The sequence below is a fragment of the Drosophila takahashii genome, chromosome 3R (genome assembly GCF_030179915.1).
Source record: "Drosophila takahashii strain IR98-3 E-12201 chromosome 3R, DtakHiC1v2, whole genome shotgun sequence".
NCBI lineage: Eukaryota > Metazoa > Arthropoda > Insecta > Diptera > Drosophilidae > Drosophila > Drosophila takahashii.
In genome coordinates this window covers 6,831,483-6,846,200 of record NC_091681.1, presented here as the reverse complement: position 1 = coordinate 6,846,200, position 14,718 = coordinate 6,831,483, and the positions used below count along the sequence as shown (strand labels likewise).

The window sequence follows — 14,718 nt, the reverse complement described above, 5'->3', positions numbered from 1 at the left end:
ATTACGCGTACATCTCGAATTCTTATCCATTAGGTTTCTATTCACCAATCCTCATCCAACATTGTGTAATATTTTTGTATTTTTTTGTTAGTACTAACTATTTAATTTAATACTAACTATTAACTATAGCCCTTGAATGGTCGAAGTTAGTCTCCTTTCTTGTTTTCATTTAATTTCACTGCAGGTTTAGACATCATACAATATTCCTGAACACAATTAGGGTATTCAAATGCTTTGCAAAAGTTTAAAAAGTGTAAGCAGTTCAAACAACAATTTCTATTCAAAATAGTTTTCAAGGCCTTCAATACCTTAGCCTATGTATACAAATCTGTTGTACTTGTGTAAAAATAATGGTTTCGAATAGAGGTTTTAAATACTACAAAAGCACTAAAAAGTCGGGTGATGACAACCCAAAAGCCAATTATCGCTTTAGAATTCGGGTATAGATTTTGTTCCTTTTGGCGACCAATGTTTGTTTATTTGGTAAATGCTATTGTTAAACCATGCATATCTAGCCAAAGTTTTCGCTGTTTTATTTTCGGATTTTTGGATATTTAAATGCGGGCTTAGATAGGACAGTAAGGAAATGACCTTCTTGACCAAGAAGTTGGTCACCCAATCAGCTGAAAAACTCGCGATTTAACCAACTTTTTGGTGAAACCAAACAAGAATGTCCGTCTCCACACATTTAACGCCTAAGAAGACGCGGACTTCTACTATAAAGTTAAGAGGGGGAAATTTGTATTTACAAATGGCAGTCATGTTTTAGGCAAAGCCTCCCTTGCATTTATTTTTCCATCAAAAATCATCAAGCAATATATAAAAAATAGTGAGCCTTTTCTTATAAGTCAATATCTTGCAAACATTTTTTTAAAAAGGGTAGTTCACAATTATTGTCTGGCAAACTTAAAAATTTTACACTTTTGCAATGCAGTTGAATATCCCAAATGAATTTGGTTTCGAAACTATCGAATCTATAAAGCGAACGGAACCGAATCTTCAGCTAGAGGAATTTCTCTAAATCTTTCATGTCAATCGGATTACTACGAACTTAATTTCTTTAACATTTCGATAGCTATAAATAAACACAACAAAATTGAAAAATTTATATTTTTCAAAATCTTTTAAGATGTGGGGGCCAGACACATTTTAAAACCATTTAAGGCGATTAAGGGCGTTATGGGGGAGTAGAATTTGCATGGTTTATCTCAATTTTCTAGATTGTATAGTTTCCGAGATCTCAGCGTTCATACAGACAGACAGACATACAGACAGACGGACAGAGGGGCCGACGGACATTGCTAGATCGACTGTGCTAGTGATCCTGTTCAAGAATATATACTTTATATGCTCGGAAACGTGTTTTTCTTCCTGTTGCATTCATTTTCACAAATATTCTATGAGTAACGGGTATAAAAATTATACAAACTTCTGACAAAAACTATAATACCCTCAGCAGGGAAATAAAAAACACACAAAACGTGCTGTTCTCTATGTAACCTCCATTCTTATCTGACCAATTAAGGCCATTTTCTCGCCCGCATGTTAAATTTTACATTTTCTGGGTTTAAACTTAAAAAAAGAGAATTTTGACATTCTACGAGAAATCGGACCTAGCTTTAAATTGAAATTAGTATTACTTGGAGGCGTTATGGAGTTCGCCTGGTCATAATATCATCATGTAAAACGAGCATTGTTTAGATCACATTTTTTTGAACGTCCATCCGTGGGAATCTTTCCCCGTGCCTTCATCTCCACGCGGCCCTGTTCTCGCTGCTCAGCCTTTCGCATACGACGCTCCTTCCGTGACTCCAAAGCGTTATTGAAGTAACGTTCTCTAAAATCCTGCGATAGAGTGGGCATCTGTGTTGCCGTAACCAAGGATGGGTCTGGTGAACTGTACTCGGCACACTTTTCATAGGTGAGCAGGCGGCGTGCAGTGTTTCCAGTCAAAGGCTGCTCGGAGTTGGCCACCAGATGCAAGTACTGATGATGTGGTAGGATCTTGGGGTCGTAGTCCTCGCGGTGGAAGGGCAGCCAACAGACAAGACGTCCGCCCAGTCTCAAATGCCTCGCGGCGAACTCCATTAGATCTCCGTATAGACTCTGCAAGGAATAATGCGACGTTGACGGATAATGTACCATGTCCTCTCTTTTGATGTTGTCCTTTGAGCTGTTCTTCGTCTGCACCTTTTCTGTAGCTTCGCGTATTCCGTATGGAGCTTAAAATAATAGATAGTCAAATTATTCATTTTTTCAAACGATTGAATGCGATACTAGACATCTGCATGACTGGAATCAAACAGGCTTTGAAATGATTCCATTCGAATAGAACAGAGTTGAGTAAGGCTCAGCACACTATGACTAGAATGGATTGAATCTTGGTCCGTATAGAGTATGACAGCAAAGGCCCAGAGTTAAACGAGGGACAGAGTAAACAGAATGTCATATTTGAGTAGTCTGAAATCATTCGAGTTATTCGAATCCTTTCGATTTTCATACATGACTTCATAAGGTCAAAATAGAGAATTAAATTTGTTTTGCTATACAGTCAGTCACAAAAGTATTCGTTGCGACGCGTTTCACAAACAAATTGAATTTTTTTTAACATTAACGTAACATATTAATTTTTTTATTAACGATTTTTATAAACGATACCTCATTATACCCTTGCAGAGGGTATTATGATTTCAGTCAGAAGTTTGCAACGCAGTGAAGGAGACGTTTCCGACCCCATAAAGTATATATATTCTTGATCAGCATCACAAGACGTGTCGATCTAGCCATGTCCGTCTGTCCGTCCGTCTGTCCGTCTGTCCGTCTGTCTGTTTCTACGCAAACTAGTCTCTCAGTTTTTGAGCTATCGGGACAAAACTTTCGCAAAAGTCTTCTTTCTATTGCAGGTAGTATATATGTCGGAGCCGACCGGATCGGACAACTATATCTTATAGCTCCCATAGGAACAATCGGAAAAAAAACTTTAAAAAATTCTAGCTTCGGTGTTTTTTGAAATATTACCTTCTACTTTTGGGGATGTTATTTTTTAAATATTTCTGAATTTCGAATTAATTATTTAAAAAATCGGACCACTATATCATATAGCTGCCATAGGAACGATCGGAAAATTAATGGAAAAGTAGTAGGAAAAAAATTCTAGCTTCTTTGGTTTTTATTGTATTATTTTCTACTCTAGGATATGACTCTTTTTAAATATTTCCGAATTTCAATTTTAATTTAATCAAAATCGGACGACTATATCATATAGCTGCCATAGGAACGATCGGAAAATTAATGGAAAAGTAATAGGAAATAAATTCTAGCTTCTTTGGTTTTTATTGTATTATCTTCTACTCTAGGATATGACTCTTTTTAAATATTTCCGAATTTCAATTTTAATTTAATCAAAATCGGACGACTATATCATATAGCTGCCATAGGAACGATCGGAAAATTAATGAGAAATATTAGAAAATTGAACATTTTTGCGATTTGTTAATTAATAGGAATGATCTGCAAGGGTATATAAGCTTCGGCTGGCCGAAGCTAGCTTCCTTTCTTGTTTTTTTTTTGTTTTTAATCGTTTAATACAGCAATGAAGCTACTTTTTGTTTATTTTTTTTTATATTTTTTATGTTTTGAATATGTGTTTAGACCAGCGGTCGGCAGCGTCCTATTAAGTGAGCATAGGGTTTTGTTCTGCTCAGCCGCTGCTCGCTCACGTACACTGTAGAACAGCGGTCTGCACACACACATCGATGAGCTGCCCAGTGCAAATTACTCACACAAATATAAAACAAAATGTCAACGTATGTGTGTGCCGACCGCTGGTTTAGTCTAATAAAAATAATAAAATAATTAATTAATAATTAATAATGTAAAAAAAAACTCAATTTAAAAAATTGACAAAAAGCCAAATATATGTATATGTTTTTCGTCTGAGTTGTTCGTGCTCTCATTTACTCGATTCGTTTTCCATCACCTTTTCTGGTTCGACTGAGTTTTAAGTCAGCTCATTCAACTCATGTTGAACATTGTCAATTCGAATAAGTAATTTTTTGTTATTTATGCAGATGTCTAGTCGATACCTACGATCTGTTATGATACTGTCGAAGGAGATGCGAGGGTGCCACAACCGGTTGGAGAAATCCGCCACCACGACGTCCACGTAGCGATCGCCACAGCCGTATTGCTTTAAGTTGGCCCGAATGCTCTCATCCTTTTCTCGCACCTTCTGGGTAATGCGGCTCGGTCGACAGCGGGCATGCACCATCATGTAGTCTATATCGGCTCCGAGAACATAGCCACCCCACTTTGCCGCGCTAACGAGGAGCGAGCCCGTGCCAACGAAGGGATCGAATACCAAGTCACCTTCGTTCACCATTGCCTGGTTGGCCATCAGCAGGCTCAGCTGGGCATCCATGCTCGTGTTCCCTATGAACTTCCGCTGCTTAAGCGACAGCTCCTTGATCAAATGCCTCTGACCAGAGGCCAACAACCGGCCAAATAAAATGGCCTCAGGGTCGGGCGGTACAGCTGTTGGATCCAGGCCCCAAAATTCGATGTACCACCACTCCACCTGGGGATTCTTTAGGTTGACTGGGCCCTCTATGGGCAAGTAATCCATAGACTCGATTTTAGCGACCTTTTCGCGCTGACTGAAGTGCTTGTTGTAGGTCTCCACTACGATCTTGAAGCTGGTGTCCGGCTGGAAGTATCCTGCCAGCGAGTTGCGGTTCGTATTTAAATGATCTCGGAGCCTCTCGTGAAACTCGGGCAAATTGCTGGCGTGGGCGTACAGCTCGAAAATGCCGCGCAATGAAACGGATCGGGATGCGTACTTCAGGGCAGACTCCTGGTTTTGGAACTCGACCAGCCAAAAAGGTCTCTACCAAATTAAAAATAATTAAATATGGATTATCATTGTGGACGACAGTCCACAAAGAGACAAAAGACAAAAAAAAAACAGAAAATTTGTATTTCAACAATTTAACTTATTTCTTAATTTAATTTGTTTAACTAGATTTATTTTTGTTTTAATTTGTTATATAAATGTACTAGCTATACCCGAAGCGACTTCGTTCGCTTTATATTAGTTTGGAGTTAGGAAATTGGGTTGTCAGGACATTCTTATTTCTTATTTGCGCGTTTTTTGAAAACCTTTGTGTAAACAACCTTGCAATTTTAATTTGCGCACAAATATGTAAACTTGGTTGTAAATTGGAATTTGTTGTTTTCAAATTTTTTGTTTTGAATGAAACGAAAACCTTTGTACACACAGTAAAAGATTGGAATCCAATACAAAAACAGCAAAGTAACGTATTATTTTCAGATTCCATATTTGATCGATAGCACAGGCCGACAAAATGTGACATGGGTCGGTGTCCAGGCCTGCCACCATTTTATTTCGATAAATGAGGCTTTTCTAAGCATAAGTTGCCACTACGCCTATAGTCCATCAGCTATGGTATTTGCGGTATCTTTAATTTAAGAAAATCACAAATTTTCTTCGGCTTTTGGGATATATCTTCAAGAGTGGTCAACACATTTTGGAAATCTTTTCGGAATTAAATAGTTACATGTTCCTTTTATACGGTCGTTTTGGAAAATTCAATCTAAGTCAACCACAAGAGGAGGTGGGCGCATTCAAAATTTTAAAGTCACAGCAAAGTTTAAAAAATCTTCATTTGTGAACAGCGTTTAAGAATTAAATAAAAATATTTTCTTCTACGATGCATTTTTGATCCAAAGACACCTTATGTCCTTAATTTTTAGGACACTCATCAGGTTTTTGTGAATTGTTTTGGAATTTTTAAAATTGTTTTTCTTCCTTCCTTCACAGTGACAATTCACAAACAGTGCCCAAACCTGTCACAATTTTACGTAACGCATAACTATTTTTGAGCACAAGTGACCCTTGCTTTAAAAATATTTATACATGGGCGTAAGTTAAAAGCTGGAGGGGGATTACACTTCAGGCATTTCAGCCCCCAAAGATTAGTAGCCTACGCTCATGTGCTTATATTCAAAGCAAAACTACTTAGATCGTTTAGAAATATGTTATTTAAAATTGTGACAGGTTTGGGCACTGTTTGTGAATCGTCACTGTGAAGGAAGTAAGAAAAACAATTTTAAAAATTCCAAAACAATTCACAAAAACCTGATGAGTGGCTTAAAAATTGAGGACATAAGGTATCTTTGGGTCAAAAATGCATTGTAGAAGAAAATATTTTTATTTAATTTTTAAACGCTGTTCACAAATTAAGATTTTTAAACTTTGCTGTGACTTTAAAATTTAGAATGCGCCCACCTCCTCTTGTGGTTGAGTTAGATTGAATTTTCCAAAACGACTGTACACACAAAAAAATTTGCTTGGTAAAATTGATTAACAAAGATAGTTACGTAACTATTAAAATAGTAACGTGTGTTTTGTTTTTGCTTTGGGTTTGTGTCTTTGCTAATTGTGTGTATTTTGTTGTTGTGAAATGACTATTTACTTAGTAGAATTGACAATTTTGCTGGTTGGGGCCTGTTTGACAATTATTACAGTTGATTTTACCAAGTTTTTTTTTGTGTGTATAAAAGAGACATGTAACTATTTAATTCCGAAAAGATTACCCAAATTGGTTGACCACTCTTGAAGATATATCACAAAAGCCGAAGAAAATTTGTGTTTTTCTTAAATTAAAGATACCGCAAATACCAGAGCTGATGGACTATGGGCGTAGTGGCAACTTTTGCTTAGAAAAGCGTAATTTATCGAAATAAAATGGTGGCAGGCCGGGACACCGACCCATGTCACATTTTGTCGGCCTGTGTAGTTATTAATTTTAAGCTCGAATAATTTTGCATTGGCTGAAAGGAAATAAATCATTTTATTTGTATTTAAGCACATTATCTAGTTTCGAATAGAAACATACACACACATTGTGTGTATGTACATGTATTGTAGATACATATATTATCAAATCAAAACATATCCAAATGTACATATGTACATACGTATTTGGTCAAAAGTTCGAATCTTAAGATTAATATTTAACTTGGAAACATTTTGGCTTTGCTTACAGAATTTGTAGTAATTTTCTACTTTCTTCCACGGTGGAAATTAAATAAGGTTCTTACTTCTGCTACAAAATGAAAAATAAAACCTAAGCATTTGATCCACAGGACTGACTATTGATCGAAAATCATTTTGATCGGAGTTTAAGTTTTTAAAATCAAAAACAAATTTAACTTAAATTGCCTCTTTCCCCTCCCCTTTCCGTGCAGCACTACCCCACCCCATTTCTTGGCTGTTGCTCTCTCGGCCGTCGCTCTCTTGGCATCCGCTCTCTGGGTTTCGTTCTCTCGGCAGGCTCCCACAAAATGCAACGCAATAACTTAGGAAATCTAAATAAATTCGTTAAAAATACTTTAACAAAATGTTAAAAACTTAAAAAATTAAACTTAAGCATTTGGGCCATAGAATAACCATTTACCGAAAAATCATCTCGATCGGAGCAGTGGTTTAGATTTTTTAAATCGAAAAGTAAATTTTTAATGTAGCCCCCAAATTATGGGGGATATCGAAATTTCTTTTAGATTTCTAATTAGGTCCTTTCAAGACCTAAAATTCTGCAAATCAAAATTTCGAAATTCCAACCACTTTAGAAGTTAAGCTTAAGTAAGTCTAATGAATTTTAGAGATATAGAAGTTAATAATTACACTATGAAACAAAATTAATGCATCTTAAATTTACCTCGATGGATGCTATATTTTTGAATTCATTACGAATTAAATTGCGTTTTCGAAAAAGTTCCCCGACGCAAGGATTCCTAGCATAAGGACCCCAAATTTCGAAAAATGCTGAAATAGCCAACTTTTCTGAGGTTTCACAGGCAAACGGATTCATGGTTTGTTTCGATGTTAAAGTTTTTTAAAAGATACACTCTTTATCGGGTTACTTAGAATAATTTTAGAATTTTTTTAGGGAGAAACAAATTTAAGAAACCAGTCAAAAAACATAAAAACATATAGCTGCGGTCAAAATAGTAGTAGTGTTGCCTCCCTGTGGTTTTAAAAGTTTTCAGCCGAACGCCACGCCCCCTCTAACCCCCAGAATCATCCACAAACGATTTTAAAAAGTGTCTAGCGGCCACATTTTTAAGATTTCGGAAAATTAGAAATGCAATCTTGTTGCGTTTATTTGTACCTATCGAAATTTAGAAATTTTTCAAATCGGACCGTTCGTTAAAAAGTTATGCGGAATCAAAGTTTTATATCTCCATCTCCCTTTAGGTAACGGGTATCTGATAGTCGGGGAACCCGACTATTTTGTTTCTTTTCACCATTTCCAAGATATCTAATTTTTGAAGCGAATTTAAAAAACCCTATGTATATATCCAACGAGTACAGTTCTTACACGGTTTAAGATGTTAGTTTGCACAACTTAATTAATTACTGATATTACGCACATATATTAATCTCATTATTTTACCTCCGTCCCTTTATATAGCTGCCATACAAATCGATTCTTATTTTTCAGAAGGTAGGCTTTAAAAAATTAAAATTTTGAAACAAAAAATATTTTTTTAAAGATACGTTCTACGTACGAAAAAAAAATTATTTTAGCACTTAGGCCGTGCAACGGTTCCATATTTTGATTGCGCATAACTTTTTAATGTATGGTTTGAAAAATGTCTTCTTCATTTCGATAGGTATAAATATACACAACAAAACTGCATTTATACTTCTCGGAAATCTTGCGCTGCGTAGGAAACGCAAGAATAGCTTTTGTAGTTTCCGAGATCTCAGACAGACAGACGGACATAGCTATATCGACTCAGCTAGTGACCCTGATCAAGAATTTATATACTTTATAGGGTCGGAAACGCTTCCTTCTCCCTGTTACATACAATATACCGCTTTACTCTACGAGTAAAAGGTATCACTATGGTTTGGGAGAGAGAGGGGTGAAAGTGAAAAAGTAAAAATTTCAAATTTTTGGAGCTGTTGGGGCCGGTGGGGATAAAAGCCCCCTCGCAATGTTTTAGTTGTATTCCTATTGAAAATACCCGTCGAATGAGGGGTCATATGATAAAATCCGACGCTCCGTTCAAAAGTTATAGCCAAAATAAGATTTTCTTCTTCTTCCCAAAATGAAAATTTAATTCTGTTTGTCAGTTTGTCCGCTTGTCAGTTTGTCCAAAATATGTTTTTTAAGTTCTGAAAATTTGATATGACGTTCATCACATCGATATAAAAAACTTTTGTTCTACCACTTTTGGAAAAACCCGCTAGTTTAGGGGGAAAACAGCTATAAATAGCTAAAATTCGGAAAGCCGTAACTTCTATACATGCATCTCGTTTGAAAGGTATTTTTAAATGCTATAAACGCCTTCTATATGCAATTTGTGTAAATGTAATAGTTAAAAAGATATGAACAAAAGAAAATTTGTTTAAACTTTTTTTTAAGCTTTTTTTTTAATTTTCTCAAAAACGGCTCTAACGATTTTCCTTAGAACTTTAAACTGTATAGCCCTTGAGATTCCTTAAATTTTGGTATATTTCATGTTTATGTATATGTATATGTATATATATATATATATATATATATATACACATTTAAACATTTTAATTGATTATTTTATTTTTTTTGCATGTAACTTTTTTTTAGTGTATTTGACATAATTAAAATTCCAAAGAAAATTGTTAATAATTGGCGCTTCAATGTAGAAATAAAAAAAACACATTTTTAGCCATAATTTTCAAATAATAATAATTTTAAAGTTTTGCACGAAATAAGCTGTGACATTAAAAAAGTCAATGATTTTAGTTGTTTTTAATTTTTAGTGTTATTCTATGAAATCTTAAAATAGAAAAGTGGGTTAATAAGGGCCAGAATACTACCTAACATAACTGCATTTAAATTTTGGTAAATTATCGTATAGTTTGTTAGCTATACGAGTTTGAATTTTAAGTTTACCTTTGCACGAAATAAGCTGTGAGCCACTGTATAAATATGCATATGTATATTAGGAAAACCATTCTCTTAAAATATTAAGTTATAGAACCTTTTATTTACCAAGGTCTCCTCTGTGAGCCTCCTGACCTGGAGTCCAAACATTTTAACCAGGGATTCGAACTCATGCACTCGAAAGTCAACATGCTCCTGGGCGAACCACAAGATGTATTTCCTATAGCTGCCCATGTTTAATTTAAGTTTTTAATTTGGATGAATTTCATATACAAGGCTTCCGCGTGTTTTTGTTTACATCGGGTAGGGCTGTCGTGCGGCCAGACCAACATCGCCAACTATCGATTGCAGACCTGCCCTATCGATAACAGCAGCGGGGTGCAGCCCTGCGACCCGTCAACTCGGCCATTTTGCATAAATCTCGCAGGCCACACGTAAGCGAGCCGAAGATTTAAACAATTTTCAGCAGCTCCAGGTCTCAGAACCGTCCAGACCTGTTAACAAAATCAACTTCAAGTGCCGCCGCAAGTAATTCAAGCAATCGAAAATGGCTCGGTACACGCAACGCCCGGAAAATGCTCTAAAAAGAGCCAATGGTGAGTGTGTTGAAAATTTTCCATGCGGTGGCCGAAGAGAACCGCTCCGTCACCGCGAAACTGCCGCTCACTTAATACTCTCTCTCTTCGTCTCTCTTCGCCGCAGAGTTCATCGAGGTGGGCAAGCCTCTAAGGGCGCTGGACACTCTGCAGGAAGTGTTCCGGAACAAGCGATGGAACTACGCCTACTCGGAGACGGTCATTGAGCCGCTCATGTTCAAGTACCTGTACCTGTGCGTGGAGCTCAAGAAGTCTCACATCGCCAAGGAGGGCCTTTTCCAGTACCGGAACATGTTCCAGCTGGTTAACGTGAACTCATTGGAGAACGTGATCCGCGGTTACCTGAAGATGGCGGAGGAGCACACTGAGGCCGCCCAGGCGCAGTCCTCAGCGGCCGTAGCCGTTTTGGAGCTGGATGACTTGGACAATATCGCCACGCCCGAAAGCATTCTGATGAGCGCTGTGTGCGGTGAGGACGCCCAGGACCGCTCGGACCGTACCATCCTGCTGCCGTGGGTCAAGTTCCTCTGGGAGTCCTACTGCCAGTGCCTGGAGCTGCTCCGCGTCAACACCCACTGCGAGGCGCTATACCACGACATCGCCCGGATGGCCTTCCAGTTCTGCCTCAAGTATAACCGCAAGAGCGAGTTCCGGCGCCTGTGCGACAAGCTGCGCAAGCACTTGGAGGACATCTGCAAGAGCAGCAACCAGACAACCGGCGTCTCGATCAACAAGGTGGAGACTCAGCAGCTCTGCCTGGATACCAGGCTATACCTGCTCGACTCCGCCATCCAGATGGAGCTGTGGCAGGAGGCCTACAAGGCAATCGAGGACATCCACGGCCTGATGGCCCTGTCCAAGAAAACACCCGTGCCTAAGACCATGGCAAACTACTACCAGAAGCTGGCCATGGTCTTCAGCAAGGCGGGTAATCAGCTCTTTCACGCTGCAGCCCTGCTGAAGCTCTTTCAGCTGACGCGCGAGCTCAAGAAGAATCTGACCAAGGACGACCTGCAGCGCATGGCTGCCCACGTCCTCCTGGCCACTCTGTCTATACCGCTGCCCTCGGCCCATCCAGAGTTCGACCGGTTCATCGAGGCGGACAAGAGCCCTCTAGAAAAGGCCCAGAAGCTGGCTGTGCTCCTTGGCCTGCCGCAGCCGCCCACCCGGGTGTCGCTTATTCGCGAAGTGGTAGGTAGCACAGCCTTTCCAAATTAGTAATTACTAATCCATCAATTTCACACAGGTGCGCCTAAATGTTCCCCAACTTGTGTCGGAGGACTTCCGCAATTTGTATAACTGGCTGGAGGTGGACTTCAACCCATTGAACCTGTGCAAGCGCATTCAGTCTATTGTTGATGTCATTGAGGGCGGTCCCGAGAACACTTTGCTCACTCCCTACATTCAGTCACTAAAGGACGTGACCATTATGCGTCTGATTCGTCAGATCTCTCAGGTCTATGAGAGTATACAGTTTCAGCGTCTGTTGCAGCTAGCCAGCTTCTGCAACATTTTTGAGCTGGAAAAGCTGCTTGTTGAGTCTGTGCGTCACAACGACATGCAGATTCGGATTGACCACCAGAAAAACAGCATCTACTTTGGCACTGATCTGACCGAGAGCCAGCGCGAGTACCGTCCCGACGGGCCCGCACTGCAGTCTATGCCGTCGGAGCAAATCCGTTCCCAGCTGGTTAACATGTCTACCGTGTTGACCAGAGCCGTTTCTATCGTCTATCCGAACCGTGAACGTGATCAACGGGCCAAGCTCCGAACCCAGATGGTGCACCACTACCACGAGATCAAAGATCGCGAGCACCAGCGAATTCTTCAGCGCCAGAAAATCATCGAGGACCGAAAGGAGTACATTGAGAAGCAGAACAATGCGCGCGAGGAAGAGGAGGCTAGGCGTCAGGAAGAGGAATCGCGCAAGGCCAAACTGGCTGAGCAAAAGCGCCTCGAGCAGGAGCAGGAAGAGCGGGAACGTAAGCGCCACCAGAACGAGATCCAAGCAATCCGGGAGAAGAGTCTAAAGGAGAAGGTGCAGCAAATCTCGCAAACGGCCCACGGAAAGAAGATGCTTTCTAAGCTAGACGAGGAAGGCATCAAGAAATTGGACGCTGAACAGATCGCTAAACGGGAGAGCGAGGAACTGCAGCGTGAGGCCAAGGAACTGCAGTCGAAGCTCAAATCGCAGGAGAAGAAAATCGACTATTTCGAGCGTGCCAAACGCCTGGAGGAGATTCCACTTTTCGAGAAATACTTGGCAGAAAAACAGGTTAAGGACAAAGAGTTCTGGGAGGCCACCGAGAAGACACGCATTGAGAATGCAATCACCGAACGGAAGGACGCCGTCAGCCAGCAGGAGCGCCTCAAGCGCATGTATCCCGACCGAGATGAATTCCTTGAAGCCCTCAAAAAGGAACGTGCTTCCCTCTACGTTGAAAAGCTTAAGAAGTTTGAGATTGCCCTGGAGGTGGAGCGCAAAAAACGCCTGGCCGACCGTGTTATTAGGCGCCGCGAGGAGCGCCGCCAGGCTTTTATTCGCGAAAAGGAGGAGGAGCGTCTCCGCAAGGAGGAGGAGATTCGCTTGGCGCAGGCTGCCGAGGAACGCGCCGCAGCAGAGGCCCGGCGTTTGGAGCGTGAGGCCGAGGACGAGAAGCGGCGCGCCCAGTACGAAAAGCAGCGCGCCAAGGAGGAAGAGGCCGAGCGCAAAATAAAGGAAGACCGTGAACGTCTGGCCCGCGAGGTGGCGGTGGAGCGCGAACGCTCCGAAAAGGAACGCGATACCTGGCGTCCCCGTGGCAGTGATCGTCCAAGTGCTTCTGCCGGAGGAGCCGGGGAGTGGCGTCGTGCTGCACCTTCGGCCAGCGATCGCAACGAGCGTGGTGGAGAACGCATCGAGCGTGGAGGCGATCGTAGCGAGCGTGGTAGCGAACGTATCGAGCGTGGAGGAGAGCGCAACGAGCGTGGAGGGGAGCGCATCGAGCGCGGAGACCGCATCGAACGTGGTGGAGACCGTGACCGCAAGGACAACGAAGGAGGAGACTCCTCGTGGCGTGTACGACGGGAGCCGGATTCCCAGCGTGCTGCTCTGCCCAAGGACAGTGGCGCTCCCCAATCGCGGGATGATAAGTGGCGTCGAGGAGGGGAACGCGACCGCGACTTCCGCAACGACGGACCTCGTCGCGATAGGGATGATGTACCTCGCCGTGAGCGTGAGGATGGACCGCGCCGGGAACGGGATGATGACCGCGGTGGATTCCGTCGCAACGAAGGGCCACGTCGTACCGAGGAGCCTCAGCGCGAGACTGGCGGAAACTGGCGCGACGCACCACGTCAGGGTGATCGGGAAAATCGTCGTCCAGCTGGCGAAAGGCGCGATCGAGATGTGCGCGAAACACGGGGCGATTTGCGCGGACCTGCTCCTAAAGAAGCAGCCAGTGGCGGTGGAGGCGGCAACTGGCGTACGGCTCCTGCACCTCGCGACGAAAAGCCCGCAGCCAAGCGTGACCAACCCCAGGACAAGGGTAAGTAGTATTAACACCAGGCCAACGGAATATTTTCATAACATTTTATATCTTTCAGAAAACAAAGCCGGTGATGATGGCGAATGGACCAGCGTTAAGCGTCGTTAAACTTCTTCGGAGCTTGATGCGTAGTTGCCCGCATTTTCGTATACACGCAACATAAATAATCTTCATAAGTTTTCATTTTATCCGATTTGTACTTCATACATCTATCCAATTCGTGCCAGATAGTTAAAAATGAGTTGGTCGCTAACCTTTACTTTTGAAAGTACTATCGAATAAAATAACCAAGTTCTAAATACCCAATAATGATCTTCCATGGGCGCTAATGATTTAATTTACTTAAAGGTCATACATCAAATTGATTTTGCATTTTCTCTGAGAAACAAATGGCGGTTTGATACATAATCATATAATTTTGGGCGATTTAATCATTATGAATACAATTCTACTTTAGTAGGCTCCCAAAGATACAAAGATTGACGGTAAGTTTTATTTAATTTTATGGTAGGCAACGCTTAGGCGATAAACTTGTTTATAACTAATTTAGATATGATCAATTTTAATAGTAATTATGTTCTTTTTGATGAATGTTATTGGACTTAAAGCTATATAATGTAGTGCCATACAAACTGCATG

At 41.0% G+C, this 14,718-nt stretch overlaps 2 protein-coding genes across 2 annotated transcripts; one reads left to right on the top strand and one right to left on the bottom strand.

Moving 5' to 3' along the window:
- Positions 1–758: 758 nt before the first annotated feature.
- LOC108058468 (tRNA (guanine(10)-N2)-methyltransferase homolog) lies at positions 759–10,301 on the bottom strand. Its single transcript, XM_017143206.3, has 3 exons — positions 10,065–10,301; positions 4,090–4,885; positions 759–2,222 (listed from the first exon to the last, which is right to left on the bottom strand). The coding sequence occupies exons 1-3, from the start codon at positions 10,188–10,190 to the stop codon at positions 1,678–1,680; spliced, it is 1,467 nt and encodes a 488-aa protein (XP_016998695.2). The 5' UTR covers positions 10,191–10,301; the 3' UTR covers positions 759–1,677.
- Positions 10,302–10,365: 64 nt separating this feature from the next.
- eIF3a (eukaryotic translation initiation factor 3 subunit a) lies at positions 10,366–14,380 on the top strand. Its single transcript, XM_017143205.3, has 4 exons — positions 10,366–10,552; positions 10,659–11,743; positions 11,799–14,079; positions 14,138–14,380. Exons 1-4 carry the CDS (start codon positions 10,504–10,506, stop codon positions 14,185–14,187), a joined length of 3,465 nt encoding a protein of 1,154 aa, XP_016998694.1. The 5' UTR covers positions 10,366–10,503; the 3' UTR covers positions 14,188–14,380.
- The last annotated feature ends 338 nt before the right edge of the window (positions 14,381–14,718 follow it).

Bases quoted from the DNA above. Each gene is read 5' to 3' on its own strand.
- eIF3a (XM_017143205.3), top strand. From the start codon at position 10,504: ATGGCTCGGTACACGCAACGCCCGGAAAATGCTCTAAAAAGAGCCAAT. The intron at 10,553-10,658 runs GTGAGTGTGTTG...TCTTCGCCGCAG, and splicing joins TGCTCTAAAAAGAGCCAATG to AGTTCATCGAGGTGGGCAAG. The intron at 14,080-14,137 runs GTAAGTAGTATT...TATATCTTTCAG, and splicing joins TGACCAACCCCAGGACAAGG to AAAACAAAGCCGGTGATGAT.
- LOC108058468 (XM_017143206.3), bottom strand. From the start codon at position 10,190: ATGGGCAGCTATAGGAAATACATCTTGTGGTTCGCCCAGGAGCATGTT. The intron at 4,886-10,064 runs GTAAATAAAAGG...TTAATTTGGTAG, and splicing joins GGCTCACAGAGGAGACCTTG to AGACCTTTTTGGCTGGTCGA. The intron at 2,223-4,089 runs GTAGGTATCGAC...TATTATTTTAAG, and splicing joins CGACAGTATCATAACAGATC to CTCCATACGGAATACGCGAA.